At 38.8% G+C, this 12,704-nt stretch overlaps 1 protein-coding gene across 2 annotated transcripts in view; it reads right to left on the reverse strand.

Moving 5' to 3' along the window:
• The window catches only part of ttc7b (tetratricopeptide repeat domain 7B), a 33,095-nt gene that overhangs the window by 3,175 nt on the left and 17,216 nt on the right, over positions 1 to 12,704 (reverse strand). The window contains exons 19-21 of one of the 2 annotated variants that reach the window (XM_022201644.2): positions 10,442 to 10,492; positions 6,087 to 6,227; positions 1,472 to 1,674 (exon numbers count right to left, since the gene is read on the reverse strand). In XM_022201644.2, the coding sequence (XP_022057336.1) occupies positions 1,472 to 1,674; positions 6,087 to 6,227; positions 10,442 to 10,492 (395 nt within the window). The remainder of the gene's footprint in view (positions 1 to 1,471; positions 1,675 to 6,086; positions 6,228 to 10,441; positions 10,493 to 12,704) is intronic. The other variant, XM_022201643.2, reaches the window with a different exon arrangement.

The following is a 12,704-nucleotide window of genomic DNA, read 5'->3' on the forward strand; positions in this document are numbered from 1 at the left end:
GCCAAAAAGCCAATATCTGACATTCCTAGATGTATGACTGAAATACTCCAACATTACAACTTGCCATTGTGTAGCTCAGAGTAATGTACAGAGTCGTAGATGAGCTGGTGAGTGGAGAGAGGCAGAGACTTCATCAGGCTCCACATTATAGAGGATACAATTGGGTAGTTACATCCGAGTCATTTTAAGGCTGAAAGGGATTATTGTTGTGACATAAACTAACAAGAAGAGCACTCAGAGAGAGCAGTACCAGGGCTGCTCAGTCATATCATTTCCGACAGATTAAATCATTAATAAAAAATGACCTCACACTGAGCACAGGCGTGTGTTCTGCATGTGTACGTTATGTACGGATACCGAATCATGTGACTTAAATATGTAGGTAGAGGCGGGAACTAATGGGGCTCAGAAACACCCCCACAATTTAATCAGTTGTTCCTTGGATCATTTCTGATGGATAAGTCCTGATAAGTCCTCAGTGGTGGATTTGTAGTAGGATCACAATCATTTGATCGTCAGCAGGCAGCTGATGTAGTGTTCACTTGTTGTCATGGTTACAGTGACGCTGTGCTGCTATCTGGTAATGATACAGAAATCTTTAACAAATTCATGGATCCAGACTATAAGCTGCATCACTGCCAAAGTCTAATCACTTGGTCCTTGTGTCATTTCTGACCTTCCCTGAAAATTTCGTATGAATCTGTTTTTAAGTGATGTTGCGAACAGACAGCCAAATTCACAGATTAACAGACAAATGTACCCTGATCGTAACTCTGTCACACAGACACACATTTTAAGGATTAAATTAATAAATTAATGACCTCAAAGGGACATTAAGTCCAACTTAAATCAGATTACATTTTGTCTGCTACTGTACATCAAACCACTGGTTCTATAAATCACATCCTTTGTTCTTCTTCTTCTTCAAAAAACAAAACATCAGAAACCCAAAGACAGAAACGTATCCTGATGTCGTCTTGATTATAAATATTCATAAATATTCCGTGAGTGATTTTTGGGCTTTTTAAAGTAGTGTTTAAAAATATATGACAGCATTCTGGGTCTGGCTAAAATGAATGTGGGTTGTTGTGAGCAGCGTTCAGGCTGAGTGTAGCCGTCTGCACGACAAAGCGATCATTTATTCATCCAGGTTAGGGACAGTGGAGCTCAGCTCTGATGCAGATGGATTCTCTTAAGGTTTTATACTTCACTTCTACCTGCTAACTGGTTTGGGATGGTCCATGATGTGTGGTTCAGCCTCCAATGGAAAACACAAACAAGAGCGCTCAGAATGAGATTAAGACAAAAAGACGACACCACTGTTTCCTCTGCTCAGAGAAAGTCTGACCAGCTGTCCCAGAGGTGTAATTACATAAAACACACAAACCCTGCAGGCAGACAGGACAAGAACGTTTGTGTTCTCAGGAGACCAAACAGAAGGACAGAGCAGTGAGGCGTTTATAAGTATTACCAGTCTCTGCATGGTCTTGACGTGGGTCGGGTTGATGGACAGCGCCTCCTCGTACCAGCGTTTGGCTTCGTCTATGTTGCCCCTCAGCTCGGCTATCTGGCCCCTCATGTACAGCACATTATGGGATGTGGGGAAGAGGTTGGCGGCTTCCTGTGTGCACGCAGTGGCTTCAGCTGGTTTGGACATGCCGATGTACACCTCAGCTGTAGGAGAGCAGGAACAGTGACGGGAAAACTATCACACTGCAAAAACTCAAAATCTCACCAAGTCTATTTGTCTTATTTTTAGTCCAAATGTCTCATTCCACTAGCCTAGCCCTGCTAGACCCATGTTCTGAAGGCACAAGGGTCTAGGACCGCTCGACAGGGAGGGTGGCGGGCTAAAAGGTTGTTTATCAAATCACTCTGCAGCAATTGGGTAGGTATACAACCAATCAGCGCAATGAATAGGCTCCTAGAGCGCCGGAAATCAGAGGATGTGGGAGTTCGGTGAAGTCTTATTTATACAGTCAATGGGTGAAGCTCAAGTATATTACAGACATGTTAACAGAAAGATTATTCAGAGTCGGTGCTAATGGAGCTCAACGACTGTTGTCGTTTTTGTTGTCGACCCTGGCAGAGAATTCAATTTGTTGCCGTGGGTTGTCTAGTGCGGCTAGGCTAGTTGTTTCCGGTTGTTTCTGTTAGAATCGTCGCGCCTCTGTCGTCACTTAGTTACGCCCGCCTTCTGACTCTACACTTCATGGTGATTCGTCCGGCCAGTTTTAGGAGAATCCAGCCTCGAGCCTTATGGAGGGTAACTAGACCCACCCTGGCAGAGAATTAAATTCGTTGCCGTGGGTTGTCTAGCGCGGCTAGGCTAACATCCCACTTGATTTAAGATAAATTCACTTAACAAGTGACATTTCAGCAGGGGCTCGTTTTAAGACAATGCATCTTAAATATCTTGTTCAGTCAAACAATCTTGAAATTATCTTGTTTTGAGTTGAATTTTACAAGAAAACTTGAAATAAGTTTAACCCTCGAGTCGTACTGTCGGTCAAATTAACCCGTTTTAAAGTTGTCCACATTTTCAACATTTTTGGGAAATCTTTGAACATTTTTGGATGGAAAAACAGAAATGTTAAAAATGTTCTTAAAGAAAATATTAGAAGTCTTATTGATTTATATGTAATCACTTTAAATATTTTTAGGATTTTTTGGGGAAGATTTTACTCATTTTTTGAAAATATTTGCCATTTTTAGATTTTTATTTCTTGCCAAATTTGGGGATTTTTTAAAATAAAACTTTTAAGGGAAACTTTAAAGGAATTTTCTTCCTGAAGGTTTTGCAATTTTTTACAAACTTGGGGAATTTTTTTGCTGAATTTTTGGATTTTTTTTGTGCCTATAAATGAAGACAACAGGAGGGTTAAAACATTTCAAATTAGGAGGTTACATGAAAGCGAAAATCTATTTTTGAGTGAAAAACTGCTTTTTTAGCATGTCTGGCTTATTTTAAGACACCTAAGCTCTGGTAAAAAATAGTTTAAAATAAGTTTTCCCAGTTAATATTAAGATCTCAAGATTCTAAATATATCTTATTTCAAGAAATCTTGCCCATCATTTTTCACTTGTTTTATTGGCAGATTTTTTCACCTATTTCAAGGTAAAAGTTCCGTGAAATAAGTTATTTTTTCTTGTTTTGAGAGGAGCATTTTTTCCAGTGTAGACGTGATAAAGAAACTAAACATGTTCAGCAACCTGAGTATCTTCCAAGATGTAATTACTGTGAAAACTACATGATGATGGTCAGAATAACTGGCTGATTCATAACATTAAGAAGACATTTGTCATAAACACTGACGAACTTCTCAAACTGAAGCATTAAAGTCCCAAACAGAAAGCAAAAGCACTAACAGAGCGCACGTTTAAATCTGCAAGAGGAAGAGTTAGAGAGCATTTTTCACCCATAAACGGCATCGATAAGAAGAACATTTTCTGCATCTAATGCTTTCAGTGTGCTGCTGTGATGAAGACGGAGCGATACGAGCAGAGCCCGAGACAGACGGAGGAAATGACTCTCAGCTGTCCGTCTGTCTGTCCTCTGATTGGCTGATTACATTAGCTGTGTCGCCAAGCTGGAAATGACCACCTCTGACAGGAAGCAGCTGCAGAGATAAACAGGAGCACAAACTACCTCTGTCTCAGTGTGTGTGTGCGTGTGTGTGTGTGTGTGTGTGTTTGTGCACATCCTTCAGCCTGTTTGGTCGACCAGTGTTTGCTGCTGGATGCCAAAACGAGGATCAGGGCTCCAGCGTACGGCGAGGGAAATCTAATATCTAATAATATCCAATCAAACCGGTCCTTAATCTGGTCCTGCTAGCTAATGTCAGCACACACTCTGACCTCATGTCTGTGTGTTTGATGAAATCTAAGCTGGGAGGAGGATCACGAGTGTCAGACAAAACCACCGCAAATCACAGCGGAGCAGCATTTTGGCTACAAACCTTTCATTTCCTGTTTACATTGCTGCTGCTCAACTGCTTATATTGGAAAGGTATGTTTACACAAAGTTAACTGGAAATATAAATGTCTGCTAGGGCTCCAAATTCACCTTGACTTCATCCAGAATGGTAAAAATCCTGCAGGTATTCCCTCTGCTGCTCTGTTTGGACCATTACAGACAAACTTGTGGCCTTTTACTGTCAACATTTCTTGTCAGCTGTGATTTTTTCCTTCTTCAATTTGTCTTATTTGAATAAATTTTCATGCCTGAGTAGGTGGATGCACACAGTGTTCCCAGCATCTGAAGGACTTTAAAGGTCTGCGGATACGACGGTAGCTGGTATTTCACTTCTTTCAAGAATTTTGAAGGTCAGAAGAAACGGAAGCGTTTGGCATTTTTACTTAATTAGAAGGTTTTAAAGGTTGGGAGAAAGAAAAATGCAAGAATTTAAATCAAAGTAGGATATAATTAATGCAGCAGATTTCATTTATCTAGTGACCTCTCAGCTTTACTTTGGGACCCTGACAGGGTCGATGAGGGCATTTACACATTCTGATGGGACACGTGCTAAAAAAAAAAAAAAAAAAAAAAAAAAGAGAGTTTCTAGCTTTTTAGAGTCGCTCACACACATCGGATCTACATCACATTTCACATACAGATAAATAAGACCAAATTCTATTTTTCACACATTTTAATGAGTGGACTTTAGACCATTGTTAAAATCTAAACCAAAACCAGGATGCAAGCCATAAAATCTAAACCTATAAAACACCATATCTGGTACACAATTATAAAAGGCTAAATGAAACTGTTGGTCTCCCTGCAGTCTGAATCTCAACAACACGACTGCTGCTGTGAAATGGACGACGAGTGATGCAGGAATAGAGGGCAAAAAAGCTCTCTGACTGATGTCGAGGAGACACTGCATGGCACTCTAACCAGCTGAGCCAAACGGCCATTGCTGTGAATCTGCACTCAGAACAGGCTTATGTTTGGAGGGCAAAAGGACGACTGTAACACACTGTGACAGTCCTGAAGCCTGTAATTACCACCAGTGTCAATTTATATTCGAGAGGGAAAAAATGTGTTGGCACACAGGGCTCCTTGGCGGTCATGTGGCCCTATGCACACGTCTCTGATGTTATGCAAGCCTATGGGATGTAACTGGGGTGTTTTCGTATGTGTTCAAGTTGGACAAGGAGGTGTTAACAATGAGATGCAAAACTCTTCACTAAAAGTCACAGAAGTTCTTTAACCCTCGTGTCATCCTCCAGGTCAAAATTGAACCATTTTAAAGTTTGAAAATGTGGGAAAAAAAAGAAATATTTTCACAATGAAACTCCCGATGTCCACATTTTCAACATTTTTGGTCAATTTTGAACATTTTTTGGTGGAAAAAAAGAAAGGTTAAAAATATTTCAACTAAAATGTTTCAACCAAAATCCAGCGAAATTCGCTGGATTTTGGTTGATTTTTATGTGAATGTTCTAAAAGAAAATATTACAAGTTTTAGTGATATATATGTAATCACTTTAGATATTTTTAGGATTTTTTTTGGAAGAGTTTTCTTGCCAAATTTGGGGGATTTTTTTTAAAATAAAACTTTTAAGGGACATTTTTAAGGAATTCTTGGAATTTTCTTCCTGAAGGTTTTGCAAATTTTCTGAAATTTGTGGATTTTTTTTCCTGAATATTTGGAATTTTTTCAGACAAGGAAACAATATGAAGAGTGCATTTGCAAAAACAGGTACCTCCATTCTATAAATTTTCAGAAAACTCATTTTTTATTGTTTATTTGAGATAATAATAGCACTAAATTTACTTTTTCTCTATTTTGTCATGTATTTTTCTAATGAGTCTAATCCACTCAAGTTCAGTTTGATTGATATTATCTCAAGTAAACAATAAGAAAAGTTTTCTGAAAATTTATCAAAATGGAGTTATCTTTTTTTGCAAATGAACTCTTCATATTTTTTGGTTCCTGTAAATGAGAACAACAGGAGGGTTAGAGGTATTTGAAAGGTCTTTATGGGTGCTGTTTTACAGAAAGCACTATTTTCTCATCTCATCTTTCTTTCTCTGTAAACCGTGACATAAAATAACCCTCGTGCACAGTGTGTGAACGTACCTGCATGAAGCCAGATCTGAGCCAGCGTCATCCAGGGGTGCAGGGGTCCATGTTTGGGGGCGCTGCTCTGCAGGGAGGAGGCTACCTCAGACAGAGCCTGCTCCACACGACTGGCTGCTATGGACGTAGCATGAACCGAGCCTGGAGGGAGAGAATCCAGCTGTCACACACTCACCATCTCCACATTTACTGACTCTAGCACTACAGCAGTGTTAGGCAGCCATGTGCCACAATGCAGGCTTTATGTTCAACCACAAACAACAGCAGAGCTCACTGAGTCCCACAGCTTCAGAGAAAGGAGGAACTTATCAGTGAAATCTGTGGTGTTTGGTTGCAGTAAGAAGCTCGAGGCTCTGAGCCCACATTGGTGCACAGTGTCCTCTTCCAGCACTGAAGCCTTTAATGAGTCCACACCATTCCACACGCTGCACCACACAGTGTTATGGCCCTGGATTAACCAGTCCAACATGAACCTATTTCTGCACCACCATGCAAAAACTGTATCACTCTGCTTATTAGTAACAAAAAGAAGCGCTACTGTGATATTTTGGGTATTTTGCCTCCTCCGTACATCAGATTTTTACAGGGATGCAAAATGGCAACCACATGGGACAATGTAGACACACTGCAGATACGTGAAAGCAAAACATAACACGATAACATGTTACACTAATCACACACACCACTGTTCAAAGGTTTGGGGTCACACAGACAATTACATGTCTTCCATTAAACTCACACCTTTATCCATGTGCTAACAAAACTGCACAAGGGTTTTCTAGTCATCAATGAGCCTTTCAACGCCATTAGCTAACACAATGTAGCATTAGAACACAGGAGTGATGGTTGCTGGAAATGTTCCTCTGTACCCCATGGAGATATTCCTTTAAAAATTTCCAGCTAGAATAGTCATTTAACACGTTAGCAATGTTACACTCGATTTATCACTCATTTAATGTTATCTTCATTGAAAAAAATGCTTTTCTTTCAAACATAAGGACATTTTCTAAGTGACCCCAAACTTTAGAACGGTAGCGTATATGAATTAAAGTTGCTCTAGATTAGCTAAAGTTGATATTATTGGTTAAAGTTGCTCTAAAGGATTCAAAGCTGCTCTAGCTAAAGTTGCTATTATTAGCTAAAGTTGCTTTAAATGAGATAAAGTTGACCTACACTACTGTTTAGACATTTCTAAGTGACCCCAAACTTCTGAACTGTAGTGTATCTGAATGTTTTTGATGTTCCACCCATCATGTGCTGCCATATCCAATGTTTTGGTGACTGAGAGTTCGTTACAACTAATTGCAATAAAGACACAAAAATTCATCGTACTTTTAAAGATTTCTGCAGAACTACTGTTGTACAGAATCTTTTTTAAACGTACTTAACACACTGTGGATGTAAGATTTAAGGGTTACTTTTAAAAATGGAACAATTTTTCTGCATAAATTTTGTCAAAAACATTGAGGCGTTAATTATACAGCTTTGGAAATAATTATTAGACCATTTGCTGTTTTCTAACAGGCCTTCAGCATTACTAATTTTGTTAAATTTTATCACAGTGATTAAATAATAACAGCATCTTTCTAAAGGCATGAAAATTTTTTTCTAATAATTTAATAAACGCAATCATTTCTAACAATTTGCTGTGTTTAAATTGTAAAAATGTCACAATTCCAACTAGATGGTCAAAATACTTTGATAGGTCACCATTGTTTTGTGCGTAAGCTGTATACTGGAAGTCAACAGATTTTTCTAGGCTTAGTTATCACTCAACAATATATGAAAGAAGGATGACAGATGACGAGGAGACGTCTTTAAGAAAGAGGAAGACAGCAAGAGTTACTGATAACAAGTTTGGAATCAGCAAAACATCTATAATTCCATTTAGCAGAAGCTTTTTGTACAACTGAGAGTAGATAAAACACGAGGTAGGGAGGCAGAGCAATAATAAAGTCTTTGGGTCCTCACTGAAAAACTGCTCCCTGACTCTTATTTGAACCACCGATCCATGTCACATTCAGGGATCACTGAGCTATTTAGCTGTTACAACTTTATAAAAAACACAAAGTAAACAAAGAACTGCAATGGAGGAATCAGTCACAGAGGTCTAACACTTATTTCCAAAGCTCTACGAACAGACTCAAACAGTCTAATCAAAGGTTCTAAAGGTTAAGCAGATAAATACCGGCTCCACTTTGATCTATTCAGTCTGATCTGTTTAACATTGTGAAACATGTTGCTCAACAGGCCTTCATATTTCAGTTTTACTGTTCTACATGCCAATATGTTTCTTTAAAAAGTAAATAACTGTATAAAAGCACCTACTTTTCATCTTTGGCCTTGTTTTGTTTTATGGAAATGTCATTTACAGCACAAAGGATTAAAATTACACAGAAATAAGCATTTTACAACCTGAAACGAATTTAGAACGACCGGTGATCTCAGCTAGCTGAAATAAAAGCTTTAATCTGATAAAAGGAAGATTTCCGGTCCCCCTTGCTTATTATTCTAGTCTATCCCGGTGCGTCCCATTTCTCCCTGCACTACATTGACATGAACTGTGTGTTTGTGCGCTAAGAGAGGAAACCACCCATGTGTAAAAAGATGACTGAGATAAGGATAAAAGGAGGAGATTTGAATATTAAAGCTCGCTGTGTGTGAGAGCGAGAGAGGAGGAGTGTGCTGCTGATAAGTGGATTTGGGGAAATGACAAAAGGATGTCTCTTTCTCTCGTACAAGACAAATGCATTTGAAGTTGAGGATCCTGTTTTGAGGGGCTGTTTTGTGGGGATAAGTTATTAGAAGCCAGCATGCAGCAGCCTTGCCTAGTAGACCACATTCAAAGACGTGTATTGGTCCTTAAACTAACCTCATTTTGATGAAACTGAGTGAAATGGTCTTCAACAGCTAACAGAAACTCACTGGTAATTTGAAGCTTCTCTCCATTTATTCCCATCTTACTTGTTTTTCTTTCCTCCCCTACATCCAGCCTGTCTACTTTCCTGAATAGAACATTCTTATCATGCACTGTAAACCTAAATCTCATAAGCAGTAACACATGGCCTTGACAGTGAATGAAAAAGTCCTACTCAGTCGAACATTCGGAGGAAGAGGAACAGAGGCGGTACAGTGTGTGTTCATATGAATTGCTTTCACTTGTGCCACTTTGTGCCTGTAATACAAATTTCAATCCATCAACTGTGTAGTTGTAGAATGACAAATTCCCAGAGGGAGAACATTCTTCCTTTAAAAGGCATTAAAAAAGGCTTTGCTAAACTAAATGACATTTACATAATTTCTAACAGATTGCTAAGGAAGCTCCTGCAGTGACTTGTGCCTAAAATTCACACAGTAGCATGCACTAAAGCTGCTCAGTGAATTAAAGGAATACACTGACTTACAGGGAAAAAAAGCAACAAATCACAACAGTCTACGTTTCCCCTCTGTGTATCGTGTAACAGCCACACTCCTCTCTGCTGTGAACGGTTAATTGTATATACATAACTTCCCCTGGTGTCAGTACAAACGGCAGTAACTAACCACATCTTGATAACAGATGCACAGAGCTGATAATGCTTCTTGTAAATAACATTATTAATCTCATAAGTCAGCATCATCATTAGTTTACCCACTGCGCCATTTCCCTCTTTTCGTTTCATTTATTTATCCTTTTCACAGTGATTTGGTGGAGACTGATCTATTACGGCAAATTAATTATGAAACTTTAGTAGAATTACAGCAATTATTTGATTGTTAGCCTGTTCCATTTGTCAAAATTACAGCCATGTGTCACACATAATTAAATTCGGAAGCAGAAAGCTGCTTCTTCTGCTTCATCTTCAAGTCCCTCTGAGTATTTGTTCTTTTTTTTTTTTTTGCTCTACTTAAAGAAACAAAAAAACAAACAGAAAAAATATCTCAATCTGACTTTTACCCCACAGTGAGCCTGAAAAACACTACACCCTCTAATGAGAGGAACTGACTGTTACTCAAGTATAATTGACAATTTTGTTTATCAAATGATAACAAAATAAAAGAAAAATGTACAGATTTCTGTCAAATAAACCGTTACTACACGCTCTGATTGTGCTTGTTGTCTTGTGTTGTCACCCCAAAGGCCCGTTTCGATCTCCCTCCAAGTCACTGTATTCCTTTAAATCACATATCATTGACACGATAAAAATACTCTCCTGAAAACTGGCTGCAGATGTCACGTTAAAGCAGGAGATATATTTTCTCCGTACACATATCGCTCATATATGTGAACCTCATGAGGAAAAGGGAAGGTCAAAGAACTGAATGAAGAATGGATGGAAAAAGGAACATCTGATGGAGGTTACATGGCTACTTACAAACAGAAAACATGGAGGAAAAACCAAGAGTGTTAGCGTCCTGAAGGCCGCCTTGAAAAAAACGGAGGGATGGGAAAAAACAGAAAGACGATTGTTAATGACTGAAAGAGAGGAAAAGAATATCCAGATCATTATGATAGAAAAAGAGCGCCGATTCCAGAAGGTCGACTTCAGAGCACGACGAGGTTCCCTTCGTCCTTCATCCTTTTAGACCACAGGGCTGCTTCCACTTGAGCCTTTTTGACACTCTAATTTGTTTAAATAAATCCCAACCTAGCAGCATATTTACTCACAGTTTAACTAACTTTAAGCATAAAAGAGTCTCATCTTTCTCTACTTTATAGCTCATGACAGCTTTTTGTCTCTTCAGTTCAAAATTACTCTCAAAATGAGGCACGGCGAAGAGGAACATCACATGTATTTTGCATTTCAGCACAGTGAGAGTGAAATTAGAGACACATATCTCACAGAGCTTTTAAGTGACTCACTGTAGACATTAAAGTTCTCACTCTTTAAAGCAGTATTCCAACACTGTGAGAAAAATTCAGTCTGATTTCCAGAAGTAGCAATCATGATGATGGACTAACTGTTAGCTTTAAATGTCACTGTTTGCTGGCAGGCTGAGAAAAACATCATGTTGTGGAGAGATGATTTAACTAAATTACAACCATTATTTCCCAGTACAAACATCATTAGCAGAAGAGATGGAAATGAGGAAAAACAGGATGAGAGTGAAGCTGGGAAGAAAGACAAACTGATGATGGCTGAGATGAAAAATCCTCCCAGAAACAGAAACAGTAATAACAAAAACAAGTGAAGAGCACACAGATGTGAAGAGACAGTAAAGCTGTAATTTTCTGTAATATCAGAGAAGAACCTATTGATCTCTAAACTGTAGGCTGCATCAACTTCAAGCGTGTGTAAATCAAAAAATGCAAAGCAGCTGCAGCAGGTTCATCGAGGCCCAACTGCACTCAAATCCACGCCCAAAGTATCAGCAAGGCTTCAAGTTACAGCCGATCTGAGAACGTCTGTGTGATTATGAGGGACATCCAATACTCCAACAGGGTTAGTCATTTTAGTTTTAAACTCCTTCTTCATGCCTGTGAGGCCTGAATGAGTCAACTCAAATTCCAGCTTCACTACAATCTCAGTGAGGTTAAAGCACAACAAAGCTCAGGAAAAGAGTTTACTGAATATCAGGGCCATTAGTTTAGTGATGAGAAGACAATCCCTGGCAGACTGTTTACTCAGGTGCTTCATGATAACACTGCAGCAGATAATATTTTGAGGTAGAAAGTATAAGGAAATAATTCAGAAATTAACTTTAATACCCCCCAAAAAAGGACACAGCCACTGTAGCACTTTTAGGTCTGTCTGTGGTTATTAATAAAATCCCACAATGTGTATCTCTGTGTATCAAGAGTAGCTTTTTTCCATTAAAAAAATCCCTTAAAATGGTGTAACTCTGGATAGTTTAAGATGTACAGCTCTATGCCGTCTTCCTGACTCTTCCCCATAGCCTGCAGTTTAGCACAACAGCTCACCTACAACTCAGTGAGCGTCTGGAAAACTACTTTATACCACATAACAGCAAACTGCAATGCTGGAGAAATTTAGCCGTTCATGTTCAAACTGGACACAGATTCCCGAGAAGAATGGTGATGCGGAAAACTCCACCCTGCAAATTGACAGGACTGGTTCCTTCGGCTTGTTACGCATGAAATCCTGCAAGTCTGAATCTGTGTTTTCAGTACCTGGCAGCTTCAAGGCAGAAACGCTCCACCACGAGGCTGACTAAATATTTTCTCATTCCCACATACAATATGTATAAAAAAAGAAAACACTTCATGGACATGTCAGGGATCAAGACAAAGAGCATCATTTTTATAGCTTTACAGCTTCTGACTAAACTAAAGCTGTCAACACATGCTTTTATAGCAAAACTGAATGTTTTAAACGGTGACAATGCCTCTGTCCTTTTTTTTAAAAAAAAAAAAAACAAACAAAAACTTTACTCTTTTAACCTTTGTGTTGTCCTTGAAGTCATTCTGACCCCAAGTATAATCTTTTGCCATCCTAAGCTTTTATGTATCAAAGTCTATTTGTTCCTAAATGCCAAAATGATGGGAAAAATTTGCGGTAATGGGATGAACTTAAGTAAGACTAAAGGTGTAACACAGAATTCATTGACAATTTATACAATTTATAATATGCTTTAAATAACAGTCAAACCAAGCAGAGTCATTTTGACCCCAGAGGA

The sequence above is a fragment of the Acanthochromis polyacanthus genome, chromosome 1 (assembly GCF_021347895.1).
Source record: "Acanthochromis polyacanthus isolate Apoly-LR-REF ecotype Palm Island chromosome 1, KAUST_Apoly_ChrSc, whole genome shotgun sequence".
Lineage (NCBI taxonomy): Eukaryota > Metazoa > Chordata > Actinopteri > Pomacentridae > Acanthochromis > Acanthochromis polyacanthus.